Source organism: Hemitrygon akajei, chromosome 18, assembly GCF_048418815.1.
Source record: "Hemitrygon akajei chromosome 18, sHemAka1.3, whole genome shotgun sequence".
NCBI lineage: Eukaryota > Metazoa > Chordata > Chondrichthyes > Myliobatiformes > Dasyatidae > Hemitrygon > Hemitrygon akajei.
Window position 1 is genome coordinate 32,961,797 of NC_133141.1, and position 16,413 is coordinate 32,978,209.

A 16,413-nucleotide genomic window follows, 5' to 3' on the forward strand; every position below is an offset into this window, starting at 1 on the left:
CCACCGTCTACAGGTCAGGAGTGTGATGGAACACTCCCCACTTGCCTGGATGGAGTTAGTCCATGCACTCCACGTCCACCACATTACCTCTCCACAGGTCAGGAGTGTGATGCAACACTCCCCACTTGCTCGGGTGGAGTTAGTCCATACACTCCACATCCACCACATTACCTCTCCACCATCTACAGGTCAGGAGTGTGATGGAACACTCCCCACTTGCTCGGGTGGAGTTAGTCCATACACTCCACATCCACCACATTACCTCTCCACCGTCTACAGGCCAGGAGTGTGATGGAACACTCCCCACTTGCCCAGGTGAATGTGGCTCCAACAATTTTCGAGGAGCTCAACACCAGCTGGGAAAAAGCATCCCACTGAAATGGCACCCCATCCACCCACCACTGGCACTCAGTCCACTATCTCCAAAACTCATGGTGGTCAACTCACCAAGGCTTCTCTGATGACCCCTCCCAAGCTCCATACCTTTCACCAGGTGTGATTATGAGGGGAACAAATCCCCAGCACCAACACTGTCCTGAATGGGAAATACTTTAAATGTCCCTTCACCATCTCAATCCTGGGAACTCCATATATGACAGCACTGTGGGAGCATCCTTGCCAGGTGGACTGTTGGGGTTCAAGGAGATGGTTGATTCCCCTACTTTCCGGGTGGTTATATGGAGGGGGAGTAAATGCCTACACTTGGTAGCAGCTGGCCGGGGTCAGGGGAAGGTGTCGCATACAGAGGGATCAGGCTGTGGGAGTGGGTCAGGGAAAGATTCACGTTTGGCATGGGGTGCGAATGGAGGTCTGGGCTGAGACACAACTGACCTGGTGTTGGGAACCAGTGACCTGGACTGGGAGACGTTTGACTCGGCCCCTTCTGTCTCGGCCCGACAGGAACGCCTCCTCCTCTCCATCCTGCCCAGACACGTCGCAATGGAGATGAAGGCCGATATCAGCAGCAAGAAGGAGAACATGATGTTCCACAAGATTTACATCCAGAAGCATGAGAACGTCAGGTTGGCCCTGTCCCCAGGCCCCTCTCCCTTTCTCCCTGTCTCGTTCACTCTACCCCTCCATCACACTTCTCCCTGCCTCTTTCCCCCACTGTCCACCAACTCCACTGCCAACGTACCTGTTCAGTATTGCCACCTTATTGTTTGTTTCTGTTTTCACCGGGGTATAAGTACGCGGTCTTCCTTCTTCCCACCCTTTGGCCTGTGGCCCCGACCTTGCCTGCATTGCATTCCAAGCTGCGGGGTTCGGGAGGGGCAAGGGGTAGGCATGCGCTGGAATTGGCATTGGCACATCACCGACTTCCCATCAGTCTCCCACTTTTCAAAGCTGTGGTTGAGGTGGGAGGAGGGGGAGTGGGGAGGGGAGGACTGGCGTTGGCCTCAGGACCTGACTGACCTCCCCCTCCCCCCCCCCCACTCCCCGTAGCATCCTGTTTGCTGACATCGAGGGCTTCACCGGACTGTCCTCCCAGTGCACAGCTCAGGAGCTGGTCATGACCCTCAATGAGCTCTTCGCCCGCTTCGACAAGCTGGCAGCTGTGAGTATTGCGGCGAGGGTAGAGTGGGAACATGGGTAGGGAGAGGCTGATACCTCGTGGGACAATGGGTTCAATTCCTCACCTCCGGCACTCTCTCTCTGTCTATGTGGAGTCTGCACCTTCTCATGGATCTCCTTCCACCTCCCAACAATGAGGTGTGGGGAGGGGGAGGGGTTGTTAATTGGACACTGTGAACTCCCCCATCTGCAGGTGTGTGTTTAGGTGAGGGGTAGGCACCCACTCTCTGCCCACCCCGATCAGTCCCCATCCCTCCAACCCCTCTATCCCTCCCTCTTCTGTTACTGTCACATACACAAGTCCCTGTGTGCTCGGGCTGACGGGAAAACTTGCTTCCAGCAGCATCACAGACACACAGCATCACGTTAAATCGCAAACAATTTTTACAATTAGAACAAAAACGAAGTCCATCATATCGCAGAGTGGTCACGGTGTTGCTGTACTGAGGTGGTGATCAGGGTTGTGCCGGTTGGTTCAGGAACCGAATGTTTGAAGGGAAGTAGCTGTTCCTGAACCTGGTGATGTGGGACTTCAGGCTTCTGTACCTCCTGCCCGATGGGAGCTGTGAGAAGATGGGATGGCCCGGATGGTGGGGATCTCTGATGATGGACGATGCCTTCTTGAGGCAGCACCTCCTGTAGACACTACCCATGGTGGGGAGGGAGGGATGTGTCCGTGATGTATTGGGCAGAGTCCATGACTCTCTGCAGCTTCTTACATTCCTGTGCATTCGAATTGCCGTACCAGACCGTGATGAAATCAGTCCTACTCTCCTGCCCCTGGGTTGTAAGCCCTTCTCTCCATGCCCCCTCTAATCCTTCTCCTTGCCTCCTGCCCTTCAGGAGAACCACTGTCTAAGGATTAAGATTTTGGGTGACTGTTACTACTGTGTGTCTGGGCTCCCTGAGGCTCGAGCCGATCATGCTCACTGCTGTGTGGAGATGGGGATGGACATGATTGAGGCCATATCGTGAGTACAACGGATGTGGGCACAGCCCAGGGGTCAGTGACAGTTTGTGTTGTCTGTGAGTGTGTCATCTATCTGTGTTTATCTGTGCGTATGTCAGTGCGCGTGTGTGTGATTTCCTCTGTCTGCCTGTGTGTCTGTGCTTGTGTTTCATTTCTGTGTGTGTAAAAATGCATATCCATATTTGTAACTCTCCCTCCTCACTGCCCCTCCCACAGCACTGATGGTGGGATGGAGTACAAAGACTGGCAGTTTAGGGGTGTGCGCGCGTGTGTGTAAGGTGTAAGTGTGAAGTGGGATTATGCGTGCAGAGCCTGAGCACAAGGTTCCCGGCTTTCCCACAAAACTGCAGGAAATCCAGCCCTGGATCTCTGGAGAGAGCCTGGAATCTCCAAGTGGGAACTGAGTGGGAAAGGGAGGGATGGCGGGAGAGAGGTGGGACAAGGCGAGACAGGGAGATATGGAACGAGGTATGGTGGAAGTGGTGGGGGAGAGCAGGGGATGGAGAGACAGTGAAGGGGGGCTTGGGGAGAGAGAGAGGGAAGGAGGATGGAAGGAGAAACTGAGTGAGTGGGAGGGTCTGAGGAAAGCTGGGTGCAACAGTGGTTGTGGATGAGAGAAAAGGAGTGCTGGAGAGTAGGAGAGTGGGAAGAAGGGATGGAGAGAGAAAGGAAAATAGGGTGGGAGAGGGAAGAGGGAGAGGGGATGGAAGAAGAGGGGGAGGAGGGAGACAGGCAAAGAAAGGAGTGAGAAAGACTGGTGGTGAACAGGGTTTGGGACTGGAAGGGGGATAGTTAGAGAGGTTGGTGAGGAAAGGGAGGAAGGGCAAAGATAGAGAGGGCGAAAGGGAAAGGAAGAGGGAGTGGGAAAGAGAGGGAGATGAGAGAATTGGGGAGAGTTGCAGGGCAGCGGGGTGGGAGGGGAAGAGGAATGACAGGCAGGGGGAGGAGAGGGGAAATGGGGATTACAATCGAGGTGGCCCCATGCCAGCAGGGAGAGAAGTGGGTGGGAGTGTGACAGTCCCCAACCCACCAAACCTTCTGCCTCTTTCACAGGCTGGTGCGCAAGGTCACGGGAGTCAACGTGAACATGCGTGTGGGGATCCATAGCGGAAGGGTTCACTGCGGAGTCCTGGGGCTCCGCAAGTGGCAATTCGATGTCTGGTCCAACGATGTCACACTTGCCAATCAGATGGAGGCAGGGGGCAAAGCAGGGTAAGTCATGGAGTTACACAGGGGAAGATCTCCCTTTCCCAGGGTCAGACCCACACCGGGAGCACCGTGCACAGTTCCCATCTCCATATTGGTGAGGGAGTCATCGAACCCTCAACCTCCTGTTCCTGCAGGAAAATCCACATCACCAAGGCCACCCTTCAGTTCCTGAACAATGATTACAAGGTGGAGCCTGGTTACGGAGGGGAGAGGAACGCCTACCTCAAGGCGAACTGCATCGAGACATTCCTGATCGTTGGTTGCAGCCAAAAACGGGTAGGTGGTCTTTCACTCTGCCTCTACTGAGCCAGGGGTGTTTGGGGAAGAGCTCAGGATCACTGCTGACCAGCCCTGGATCAATGAGGGGGTGGGAGTGTATGCATTGGATGTTGTAATCCTGGGGGGAGGGGTGTGGGAGTCAGGTTCAGTGGCATTGGAAATGGAGAGTGTGTTCCTGGGGAGTGGAGTAAAGAGGATGCAGAGATGTCTCCCCATGGGAAGGGGTAGGATATGGAGCAGATCCAATAGGAGTTTTATGAAAAGTAAGGAATAGACTAGGATGGCAGTGGATGTGGGGATTGAGCAACATGCCACAATATCGCAGGAGAGAGAGTCTCGGGGAAACAGACCCTTCGGCCCAACTGATCCATGCCAACCAAGATTCCCATCCAAACCTGTCCCATTTACGCACATTTGGCCCATATCCCTCTAAACGTTCCCTATCTACATACCTGTCCAAGTGGCTTTTTAACATTGTTAATGTATCTGTATCAACAACCTCCTCTGGGTGAAATATTACCCCTCAGGTTCCCATTAAATCTCTCCCCTCTCATGTCAAGCCTGTGCCCTGTAGATCTTGATCCCACAGCACTGGAGAAAAAGACTGAGCACATTCACTCTATCAATGCCCCTCATGGTTTTACACACTTATATAAGGTCACCCCTCAGTCTCCAACACTCCAAAGAAAAAGTCCCAGTCCCAACCTCTCCAACCTCTCTCCATAACTCAGTGCCTTGAGTCCCAGCAACATCCTATAGATCTCCTCTGCATTTGTTTCAGTTTAAATGCACTATTCCTACAGCAAGCTGACCACAGCTGAACACACTATTCCAAGTGTGACCTCACCAATATCTTGTACAGCTGCAACATAATGTCCCAGCTTCTATACCTAATGCCCTGACTGACTGAAGCCAGAATGCCAAATGTCTTCCTCTATGCCCTGCCTGCCTGTGATGCCACTTTTAGGGAGCCGTGTATCTGTACGGTAAGGTCCCTCTGTTCCACAACACACTTCAGGGCACCTCTGTGTAGGGTTGTAATGATCTGACCGCAGTATCTGAGGGCTCGGCCAGTGGTGAGCTTGGGGATGTGAGGTGGAGGATGTGGGATGCACAATCCCCCAGTTATAAGTCCCTGCCGAGCTTCCCTGGGCATCTACCCATTCCCAGTACAAGGAAAACTGGCCCGGAGCCTGGATCGGCGTGGGTGGTGTAGGGAGAGTGGATGTTTTCAGTCACTGAGGGAGGGGCCTGTGTGTAACCAGCACTGTGGGAGGGGCGGTGAGGAGGGAGTGTGGGATGATTGGGTCACTGTAGCCTGGCTCTCACCGTTAACAATATTTTCTACCCTTGCCTCCCCCAACAGAGGAAAAAGAAGGCCACATTGGCCAAACTGCAGACTCCCTCCACATCCAGCCAAGACTCCTCATTGGAGTCCAACAGACATGTAGATCTCCACATGTCCCACCACCCCTCCAAGGACGTACACGTAGAGGTAAGGATGCCTCCCACACACACTCTGCTGCCTCTCCCTGTGACCCCTTTACCCCCTTCGTGCCCCCCTGTTTGTCCCCACCCCCTTGTCCATAAGCCCCACCTCCTCGCCCTTCGTCCCCACCTCCTCATCCGTCTTCAGCTTGGGAACTGCAGCCCAGTGCTGCCTCTTGCAGTCAAACAGCCGGAGGTTGGGGTCAGTGTTGTGTGCCCTGGAGCCTGTTAACTCTCTCTCTCTCTCTCTTAACCCCCCCCCCCCTTTCTTTTCCAGGGAATCATGGATTACATCGGAAAAGAAAAGTGAGTTCCCGGTCTTCCTAGAATGTTTTCCAGGTCAGGCATACACCTACCGGAACAGCACTGGGATCAGGTCACTCTCCAGAGAAAACAACCCAAGTTTGTCCAGCCTCTCCTTATAGCTCACACCCTCTAATCCAGGCAGCATCCTGGTGAACCTCTTCTGTGTAAAGCCTCCACACCCTTCCTGTAATGTGGCGACCAGAACTGAATGAAATACTCCAGATGCAGCCTGAACAGTTTTATAGAGCTGTAACGTAACTTCCTGACTCTTGAACTCAATGCCTGGACTAATAAGGGCAAATGTCCATGTGCCTTATTTACCACCCTATCAATATGCGCAGATTCTTTCTAGAAGCAATGGACTGGGACCCCACGCTCCCTTTGTACATCAACACGGTTAAGTGTCCTGCCACGAACAGCATCCTGCCTCTTCACTTTTGACCTCCCAAGGTGTAACACCTCACACTTGCCCGGACTGAACTGTCCCTGCCATTTCTCTGCCCGTATCTGTCCCGAGACAGTGATATATGTCACAAACAGCAAGATGGTGTAACGGTTATTACAGTGCCGACAACTCGGCTTCATTTCCCGTTTCTGTCTGTAAGAAGTTTGTATGTTCTCCCATGACCCCGTGCTCAGGTTTCTTCTCACGTTCCAAAGACATATGGGTTGGGGTTGGTAAATTGTGGATAAGCTACGTTGGCATCAGAAAAGTGTTACACTTGCAAGCTGCCCTCAGCAGATCCTCGGACTGTTTTGGTTGTTGATGCTGATAATGCATTTCACTGTATGTTTCAATGTACATAAGATACAGGAGCAGAATCAGGCTATTTGGCCCATCAAGTCTGCTCTGCCATTCCATCATGGCTGATCCAATTTCCCTCTCAGCCCTAATCTCCTGTCTTCTCCCTGACCAATCAAGAATCTATCAACATTTGCCTTAAATATACATAAAGACTTGGCCTTCACAGCTGCTGGTGGCAGAGAATTCCACAGATTCACTGCTTTGATCCACCATCAAACACTCCTTATACAGTAACCTTTTCCCCCTTCAATGGCAGGTTATCCTAGGACTGTGTTAGTTGTTGACATAAATGACTGATTTCACTGTATATTTTGATACACATGTGACAAATAAAGCTAATCTTATAAAACAGCAGAGGTCCCAGCAGGTGTGGGAAACAGCACAAGTCACCGTCTTCCAGTCAGAATACAGTAAGTCCCATTAACTTCCACCTCTGTCTTCCATGGGAAAGCCAATTCTGAATCCAAACAGCTAGGTCACCATGCATCTAAATCTTCTAGACCAGCCTCCCGTCATTTTATTCATGGGTGGAGTAGGTTCCAAAGGCTGCCCCTGAATGACCAGACACATCCCTGGGACGAAGAGGGTTCCTTGTGGGCAGGAATCAAGCAGACTGGGGTTCAGAATGGGAGATGATCTTATGGGAGGGGAGGAGTTCACTTGAGGAGGGTGTTTCCCCAGTTCAGAACCAGGGGTCCCACTTTCAGAGGCCCTGCAATTCCTGTACTGGACGGTGATGCAGCTGGTCAGGACACTCGATGGTGCTCCTGTAAAGATCGGTTAGAATGAGGGGTGGGCGAGTACATTATCAGGCCCCGCAGCTTTACGTGGGCTGACCCTGGCTCGGGTCTTCCTTACATCAAGTGCCTGCTCTTCGGGAAGAGGGGCGAATGCGGCTTCCTTGCCGGCACATCGTTCCGTGCATCAAACTGAGGGTAAAAGACACCCGGCTTATCAGGAGGAAAAGTGTCACTGTTGTTGGTGCATGTGGTGGACTTGTAGTCCGTTATGGTCTGAAAACCCTGCCACATATGCCCCGTGTCTTTGGTGTCACAGAAATGGCTGTCTGTGAATAACCCCGTTTTGCCTTTCTGACAGTACGGGAAAGCGCAGCTCTTGCTGACCTGAGAGCTGTCTTATCACACACGAGAAAATCTGCAGATGCTGGAAATCCAAGCAACACACACACAAAATGCCGGAGAAACTCAGCAGGTCAGGCAGCATCTAGGAAAATAGTACAGTGGACATTTCGGGCTGACCCTTCGTCAGGACTGAAGAAGGGTCGGCTGTTTACTCTTTTCCATGATCTGTCTGACCTGCTGAGTTCCAGCAGTATTTTGTGAGAGCTGCCTTCTCCCCGATCCCTCACGTAGATGTGATTAATGACAGTAATATTTCCTCAGTACACTTCTCTACGTATCCAGCCACAGGTCTCTCGTACTCATCAGTGTTAATGTGAACGGTGGTAGGTAGCCGACTCCCTTGAGCACGCTCCAGTCCGTGTTTTCAAAACAGCCCTGTAATGCTGAGGTTGCCCCTTCTGGCCAGTTGTTTTATCTCCCTTTGAACTGTTTTGAATCAGTTGTTGGTATGCAGCGTATAGCGTGATAGATAAGTGGTCAGAGTTGTTTTGTACGCACCAGGAATGTCGGTATAAACCAGGTCTAATATGTTCTCAAGCCTGGTAGCCAAGTCAGCACGCTGATAGAGTTAGGCAGGGCTGTTTTTAAGTTAGCATGGTTAAAGTTGGCAACATCAGGGCGTGTGGTTTGCAGGTCAGGAATGGCAACTCCCCAGCATTAGCATGGGGGAAGGGGGTGTGTACAGGCACAATCACAATAGTAGTGAACTCCCTCAGTAAACAGAAGGGCCTACACTTCACCTTTAAGAACACTACCATAGTGGGCCCTCAGTACCGAAGCATTCGCGCACCAGTTCTCAACAACGTAAACGCATGCACCTTCACCATGAGCCTCGCCAGAGATCACGGGAATTCTGTCGGTCCAAAAAGAGATGAAATCCACTTGCTTCAGGGCTGGTGTCCTGGAACCACATTTCTGTCAGGATGAGCACACAGCGGTCTTTCATCTCACGCTGATTCAGTCTCAGGCGCAGGTAATCTAGTTTATTTTCTAGCAATCGAATGTTTGAAGGCAGAATTGCCGGGAGATCTGGCCTGCAGGATTTCGTCTTCAGTCTCGCCAAAGCACTTCCCGCGCTTTTGCTTCCTGGCCCACTGCTTCTGACGGGGTAGCAGGTGACAACACGGAGCGCAATAAGCCCATGCTGCGGAGCTCCGCTGCTAATCGCTAGTGAGGTAGACTTGCAGTACCTGGTCTTCTTAATATCCAGTAATGTCTAGCGATCGTAAAAAACGACGCAAAGAACAAACGGTTACACTATTGCTTGGAGTTGGAGTGGCCAATGTGACTGGCGCGCCGCCCTCTTCGCAGAATACCGTTAAAGAATGTCGTGGCCTCTCTCGACCCTTCCAAAATAGAGATCTTGTGTATGCAAACCAACAGTCCGATTAACACAACCCCTCTGACACACGCCTGCTCCCCGTCACTCCTCTTCCTTCCCCTGGGAGAGATAGAATGGGTGAGAAAAAGTGCAACGGGTAGAGTGTGGAAGACAAATAGAGCGAGCGTGCAGGAATGGTGGAAGGGTGGCACTGCAGACAACTGGGGAAGGGGGAATTGGGAGACAGAGATCACATCTTTAATTCCCACCCCCCTTCCGCTACTGATCGTTTCTCCAACATCGTCGGGGACGCAGACTTCCAAAGGTGATCGCACACGCGTACACCCACCGACACCCGGGCTACTTGCGCGCACGCACTGCCCGTTCCTGTACGTGACAGGAGTGTGGGTCCTCCACGCAGGATTCGTGTGCGGGACTGACGCTCTGTCTGCTCCCACCCAGGGATGCCCAGGAGAACATGAACCCCGAGGAGGAAGTGGACGAGTTCCTGGGCCATGCTATCGAAGCCCGGACCATTGACCGCCTGCGCTCCAAGCACCTCCGCAGGGTGCTGCTCACCTTCCACGACCCCCAGCTGGAAAACAAGGTGGGCATCGGAGGGAAGAAGGGAGAGGGAATGGGGAAGAGGGCTTAAAGGAGGGGAGGGGAGATGGAAGGTGGTGGCAGAGGGTGAGCAGGGCAGAAAAAAGAGGGAGAAGAGGCTGGCGAAGCCCTGAATGGAGAAGTGCGGTCGGGGAAATGAAAATCACACATGCGATGCTCTATCCCATGTCTTTAACCCCATAGTTACCCCTCACCCCTCATCCCCTCCTCCTGTCCCTGACCACACTCCTTTCCCCCACCCCCACCCTACCCCTTACTCCCTCTGTTTACCCATCTGGCACACCCACACACTACCCTTGCAGACCCACCTACCCCCTCGCACCCATTCTTGCCCACCCACCCGCTCGCCCCCTCTCCCATCTCCTTGCCCAACCCCTCACCCCACCAATCCAATCCCTCACCCCCACCCACTCACTCAATTCCTCCCCCACTCTCCCACTCCCCTCTCCATCTCCCTCCTGTTCTCTCTCACTCTCTCACTCTCTGCCCTACAGTACGCCAAAGAGGTGGATGCCAGCTTTGCTGGTTACGTAGCCTGTGCCCTGCTGATCTTTGCCTTCATCTGCTCTGTGCAGATAGTGATCGTCCCACAGTGAGTACTTCATTGGATGTGGGGAGGGACAAGGCACAGAGAGTACCCCACCTCACCCAAACCATTGTCTCCCTGAGTCCAAAGGTTTCCCCAATCAAAGTCACAGTCTAGTTGACTCAGCCAGTTCCACCACCGGCACAACCCTCCTCCATGGTCAAGGACAACTTCCAGAAGGTGGCATCCATTACTAAGGGCCCTCACCATCTGGCACATGCCCTCTTCTCATTACTACCATCACGGAGGAGGTGCAGGAGCCTGAAGAGACACACTCAATGATTCAGGAACAGCTTCTCCCTCTCCACCATCACATTTCTGAATGTCCATGAACACTAGCTCTCAATTCCTCTTTTGCACTGTTTATTTATTTCATTTCTTATTGTAATTTTTTTTACAGCTGCCTCAAAACAACAGATTTCACAACCTATGTCAGTGATAATAAACCTGATTCTGATTGATTTTCAGATTCACAAGTACATATGCACCTTACTTAAGCCTGCTGGGGCACAGGCTGCTGACAGCAGCTCATCAGAGTGCTCGGTCCTTGTCCAGTCTTTCAAATTGTTCCCAGGTGTAGCCCATCTTTGAAGCTCCTTCAGCTCCCAGTGATGTTGGTGTCTCTGTACCTCTGGGTTTTTACGGGATGGTGACCCCCCATGGACAGCCTTCCTCCTTTCACAGCCGGGCTTGGGACTGTCCTTGGCAGAGTCGTTGTGTGCACAGGTGCAATGAAAAACTTACCTACAGCAGTATCAGAGACACAACATTTTCAAGGAAACATAAATGAAAACATAAATTATATACCCAATTTTGAAAAGAAAGACCACAATTAGAACAAAAACAAAGATTCCATCATATCGCAGAGTGGTCACAGTGTTTCTGTACTGAGGTGGTGATCAGGGTTGTGCCGGTTGGTTCAGGAACCGAATGTTTGAAGGGAAGTAGCTGTTCCTGAACCTGGTGGTGTGGGACTTCAGGCTTCTGTACCTCCTGCCCAATGGGAGCTGTGAGAAGATGGGATGGCCCGGATGGTGGGGATCTCTGATGATGGATGTTGCCTTCCTGAGGCAGCACCTCCTGTAGACACTACCCATGGTGGGGAGGGATATGCCGGTGGTGTAATGGGGTGAGTCCACGACTCTGCAGCAAGGGTTCCCGACCTTTCTTATGCTATGAACAAATACTATTAAGCAAGGGGTCCATGGACCTCAGGTTGGTAACGCCTGATCTACATCTTCTAACATTCCTGTGCATTCAAATTGCCGTACCAGACCGTGATGCAACCAGTCAGGACATTTCCAACTGTACATCTGTAGAAGTTTGTTCGATCCCTCCTTCTCTTCCTCACCCCCCTCCCCAACCTCCATCTTCAGAGTTATATAGCACAGAACCAGGCCCTGTGGGCCAACTCACACATGCCAAACACGTCTACATGTTGGAAGTCCTGAAACAGTAAAGCAGAGAGTGCAAGATGTTCCTGACAATTGACTAACAGGACTGAGAAAGCCCCGAGGCATCTTGCAGAAGAACATTGATTCCAGGCTAGAGATGGAGAGCACTAATCTGTGCTGCAAGTTACTGTAGTGCCTTACGTGCACAGGTACATTGAGGTGGCATTGTGAGCTTCCAAGTTCACCAATAGCATCTCCTGGGGCAACCACACCACTGCTTCCAGCCTCCTTCACTCCAGGGCCAGCTTGTGCAATCTCTCACATTCTCATCTCATTACTGGTACAGGAACTTGAGTGATTCAGGAACAGCTTCTTCCTCTCCATCAGTTTTCTGCATGGTTCATGAACACATCTTTTGGATGATTGATGTATTTATTATAACATTGTAATTTTTATGCCTTGCACTGTGCTGCTGCCACAGACCAACAAATTTCACTCCGCAAGACTACTAACCAACCTCTCTTTATTTCTCTCTTCTCCCCCACCCCTCCCATTGGGCAGAAGATAGAAAATCCTGAAAGCACACACCATCAGGCTTCAAGGACAGCTATCCTACTGCTGTCAGACTATTAACCGATCCCCTGGTATGATAAAATGGACTCTTGACCTCACAATCTGCCTGGTTGTGGCCTTTGCTCCTTATTGCCTGCTTGCATGACTGTTAGGGCCATTGACAAAGTAGATTGTGGGAAATCTTTCACCATTGCTAAGATAGCGAGAACAAGGACCTTGACATACTGATGTGGTGAAGTGATCTGTCTGGATGACGTGCAGATCAGTTTTTCACTGTATCTCGGTATGTGTGACAATAATACATCAATTTAATAGGAAATGAAAACAGAAAATTTATAAAACTCTGGTTAGACCACACTGGGAATATTGTGTTCAGTTCTGGTTGCCTCATTAGAGGAAGGGTTTGGAAGCTTCAGAGAGGGTGCAGAGGGGATTTACCAGGATTCTAACTGAATTAAGGAGCATGTCTTATGAGGATATAGGTTGAACGAGCTATGGCTTTTCCCCTAGGAGCGAAGGAGGATGAAAAGTGACTTGAGAGAGGTGCACAAGATGATAAGGAGCATAGATCAAGTGGACAGTCAGAGATTTTGTCCCAGGGCGGAAATGGCTAATATGAGGGGACATGATTTTAAGGTGATTGGAGGAAAGTATAGGGGGGATGTCAGAGGTAGGGTTTTACACAGATGGTGATAGAGGTACATAACATTAGGGACATTTAAGAAACTCTAAGCACATGGATGATTGAAAAATGGGGGCTATGTGGGAAGGAAAGGTTAGATTGATTTTGCAGTAGGTTAAAAGGTTAGCACAGCTTTGTGGGCCAAAGGGTCTGTTCTGTACTCTAATGTTCTATGAAACAGAGTACAGAGCAGCAGATGAACAAAGTGCGTTGTCTCGGCGTGACCATAGTGCTGGGATTGTCAGGCTGTGAGATGGGTGTTCCCCCATCCCACCCCACACCCGATACCCTTCTCTCCCTTCCGCTGCCCTCACGCCCAGCATTGGCAAGGGGCTTTGGGCTGTGAAGCTGAAGTTCCCACCCCAGTCCCAGATCTCCACAGAGGCCCCCAGGCTGGTCTGGGGAGGAGGAGGGGAGGGGTTTGGGGACTGCCTGTTGGTGAGACCTTGGGGAGCCCCTCCACTAAAAGACGGCGGGGGTGGGGGGGTTGTGTGATGGGAGGTGGATGATCTCAGCTGGAGGGATCAAGGGAAGTGGCCTATTGTTTCTTCTGACTGTGGGAGAACCGCCCCTCCCATCACTGGGCTCTCCCTCACCCTTCCTCCTCTACCCCACAGTTCCCCCCTGATGCTGGGCTCCTTCCTCTGCTGCTCCCTGCTGCTGGTCGGCATCCTGTACATCTGCACCACCTACTCTTGTTACAGTGTGAGTACAGGGGGGCTTCACAGGTACAGACCCTTCACTGTCTGATGTGGTAATTGTCCATGTACGGGGGCAACGCTTTCAGCGTTTAATGTGCTCACTGTCAGTGTGTCTCTGCGTGTGTCCCTGTGTATCTGTGTGTGCATTACAATATAAATCGGGGGGGGGGGGGTGGCCTATGACAGGCATGAGGATGTTGCCTGGGATGGAGGGGAGGGTTTGTGTGTGTGTGTGTGTGTTTCTGTCACTATACGCATGTGTGTTACTGACTGTGCCTGGGTTGTGGGGGCATTTAATATGACAGAGTGCTGCCTCTGTAGAAGGGAGGGAAGTGGTGGAGTGATGTAAAGAGGGGAGAGCTGAGGCAGGAGGGATGGTGGTGAGGGAGAGCAAGGAGGGTGGGGCAGAATAGAAGGGGAATGGACGGGAGAGGTGAGGGAGGGGTTGTGCGGATAGTGGTGGCGGGAGTGTGGGGTGGTGAGGAGGTAATGTAGTTAGGGAAGGGGTGACCCTGTTGTTGAGGTGGGGAATACTCGTGTGGGGGGGCTGCTAGAGGGTGTGGTCAATGGACCCTCTTCCTCAGCCCTCATTGACCTCCCCGCCCGCACCACAGCTCTGTGCGCTGCCACTACAGCACCTTTCCATGAAGATCGTGCGGTCCCGGGCCTACACCACCGCGGTCGGCGTCCTCAGCGTCGCCCTGCTCTCCCTGGCTGCCTTCGTCAACATGGTGGGTAGTCCCTCACCCCTCCCCCGAGCCCTCACCCCTTCCTTAACCCCTAGCGCTCAGCCCTCCCTCACCCCCTACCCTTAGTCCTCACCCCCTCCCCCATAGCCCTCACCCCCTCCCCATAGCCCTCACCCCTTCCTTAACCCCTCCCCTTAGCCCTCACCCCCTCCCCGTAGCCCTCACCCCCTCCCCATAGCACTCACCCCTTCCTTAACCCCTCCCCTTAGCCCTCACCCCTCCCCATAGCCCTCACCCCCTCCTTAACCCCTCCCCTTAGCCCTCACCCCCTCCCCATAGCACTCACACCTCCCCCTAGCCCTCACCCCTTCCTTAACCCCTCCCCTTAGCCCTCACCCCCTCCCCATAGCACTCATACCTCCCCCTAACCCTCACCCCTTCCTTAACCCCTCCCCTTAGCCCTCACCCCCTCCCCATAGCCCTCACCCCCTCCTTAACCCCTCCCCTTAGCCCTCACCCCCCTCCCCATAGCACTCACACCTCCCCCTAACCCTCACCCCTTCCTTAACCCCTCCCCTTAGCCCTCACCCCCTCCCCATAGCCCTCACCCCTTCCTTAACCCCTCCCCTTAGCCCTCACCCCCTCTCCATAGCACTCATACCTCCCCCTAACCCTCACCCCTCCCTCACCCCCTACCCTTAGTCCTCACCCCCTCCCCCATAGCCCTCACCCCCTCCCCCTAGCCCTCACCCCCTCCTTAACCCCTCCCCTTAGCCCTCACCCCCTCCCCATAGCACTCATACCTCCCCCTAACCCTCACCCCTTCCTTAACCCCTCCCCTTAGCCCTCACCCCCTCCCCATAGCACTCATACCTCCCCCTAACCCTCACCCCTTCCTTAACCCCTCCCCTTAGCCCTCACCCCCTCCCCATAGCACTCATACCTCCCCCTAACCCTCACCCCTTCCTTAACCCCTCCCCTTAGCCCTCACCCCCTCCCCATAGCACTCACCCCTTCCTTAACCCCTAGCCCTCAGCCCTCCCTCACCCCCTACCCTTGGTCCTCACCCCCTCCCCCATAGCCCTCACCCCCTCCCCCTAGCCCTCACCCCTCTCCCTGTCCCTCTGCCCCCGCTCTCTCCAGCTCTCTGCCCCCTTCCATCAGACATTCACTCCTTGTCTTGCTCCTTCCCAGTTCTCCTGTAGCTCAGAGGATCTCCGTGAGTGTGTGGCTCGGATTCACAACGTGTCCCCGCAGATGGTCAATGCCTGTTCCCTCCGCTCCCTTAACATCACCCTGGGGGATGAGAAGGATCTGTGTGGGGGAGGCTCCCCCAACTGCAGCTTTCCCGAGGTGGGTGAGGAGGGAGTGTCTCACTGTGAGAAAACGGTGAGGAGGGAGCATCTCACTGAGGGAGGGACAGTGAGGAGGGAGTGCCGTGCTGTGGGAGGGACGGTGAGGAGGGGGCGCCGTGCTGTGGGAGGGTCGGTGAGGAGGGGGCACCGTGTTGTGGGAGGGACGGTGAGGAGGGAGTGCCGTGCTGTGGGAGGGACGGTGAGGAGGGAGCGCCGTGCTGTGGGAGGGACGGTGAGGAGGGGGCACCGTGCTGTGGGAGGGGTGGTGAGGAGGGTGCGCCGTGCTGTGGGAGGGGCGGTGAGGAGGGAGCGCCGTGCTGTGGGGGGGTCGGTGAGGAGGGAGAGCCATGTTGTGGGAGGGGCAGTGAGGAGGGAGCGCCGTGCTGTGGGAGGGGCGGTGAGGAGGGGGCACCGTGCTGTGGGAGGGATGGAGAGGAGGGAGCGCCTCGCTGTGGGAGGGACAGTGAGGAGGGAGTGCCACACTGTGGGAGGGAGTGGCACGCTGTGGGAGGGGCGGTGACGAGGGGGCGCTGTGCTGTGGGAGGGGCAGTGAGGAGGGAGTGCCGTGCTGTGGGAGGGGCGGTGAGGAGGGAGTGCCGTGCTGTGGGAGGGACGGTGAGGAGGGAGCGCCCCGCTGTGGGAGGGGCGGAGAGGAGGGGGCACCGTGCTGTGGGAGGGACGGTGAGGAGGGGGCACCGTGCTGTGGGAGGGACG

General features: G+C 53.7%; 1 protein-coding gene across 1 annotated transcript in view; it reads left to right on the forward strand.

The window, feature by feature from the left end:
- Window positions 1-16,413, forward strand: part of LOC140741646 (adenylate cyclase type 5-like) — a 136,501-nt gene that overhangs the window by 104,730 nt on the left and 15,358 nt on the right. The window contains exons 4-15 of the mRNA XM_073071930.1: window positions 901-1,022; window positions 1,447-1,558; window positions 2,419-2,546; window positions 3,599-3,757; window positions 3,889-4,030; window positions 5,400-5,528; window positions 5,799-5,827; window positions 9,558-9,702; window positions 10,214-10,311; window positions 13,572-13,659; window positions 14,270-14,386; window positions 15,539-15,697. Of these exons, the coding sequence (XP_072928031.1) occupies window positions 901-1,022; window positions 1,447-1,558; window positions 2,419-2,546; window positions 3,599-3,757; window positions 3,889-4,030; window positions 5,400-5,528; window positions 5,799-5,827; window positions 9,558-9,702; window positions 10,214-10,311; window positions 13,572-13,659; window positions 14,270-14,386; window positions 15,539-15,697 (1,428 nt within the window). The remainder of the gene's footprint in view (window positions 1-900; window positions 1,023-1,446; window positions 1,559-2,418; window positions 2,547-3,598; window positions 3,758-3,888; window positions 4,031-5,399; window positions 5,529-5,798; window positions 5,828-9,557; window positions 9,703-10,213; window positions 10,312-13,571; window positions 13,660-14,269; window positions 14,387-15,538; window positions 15,698-16,413) is intronic.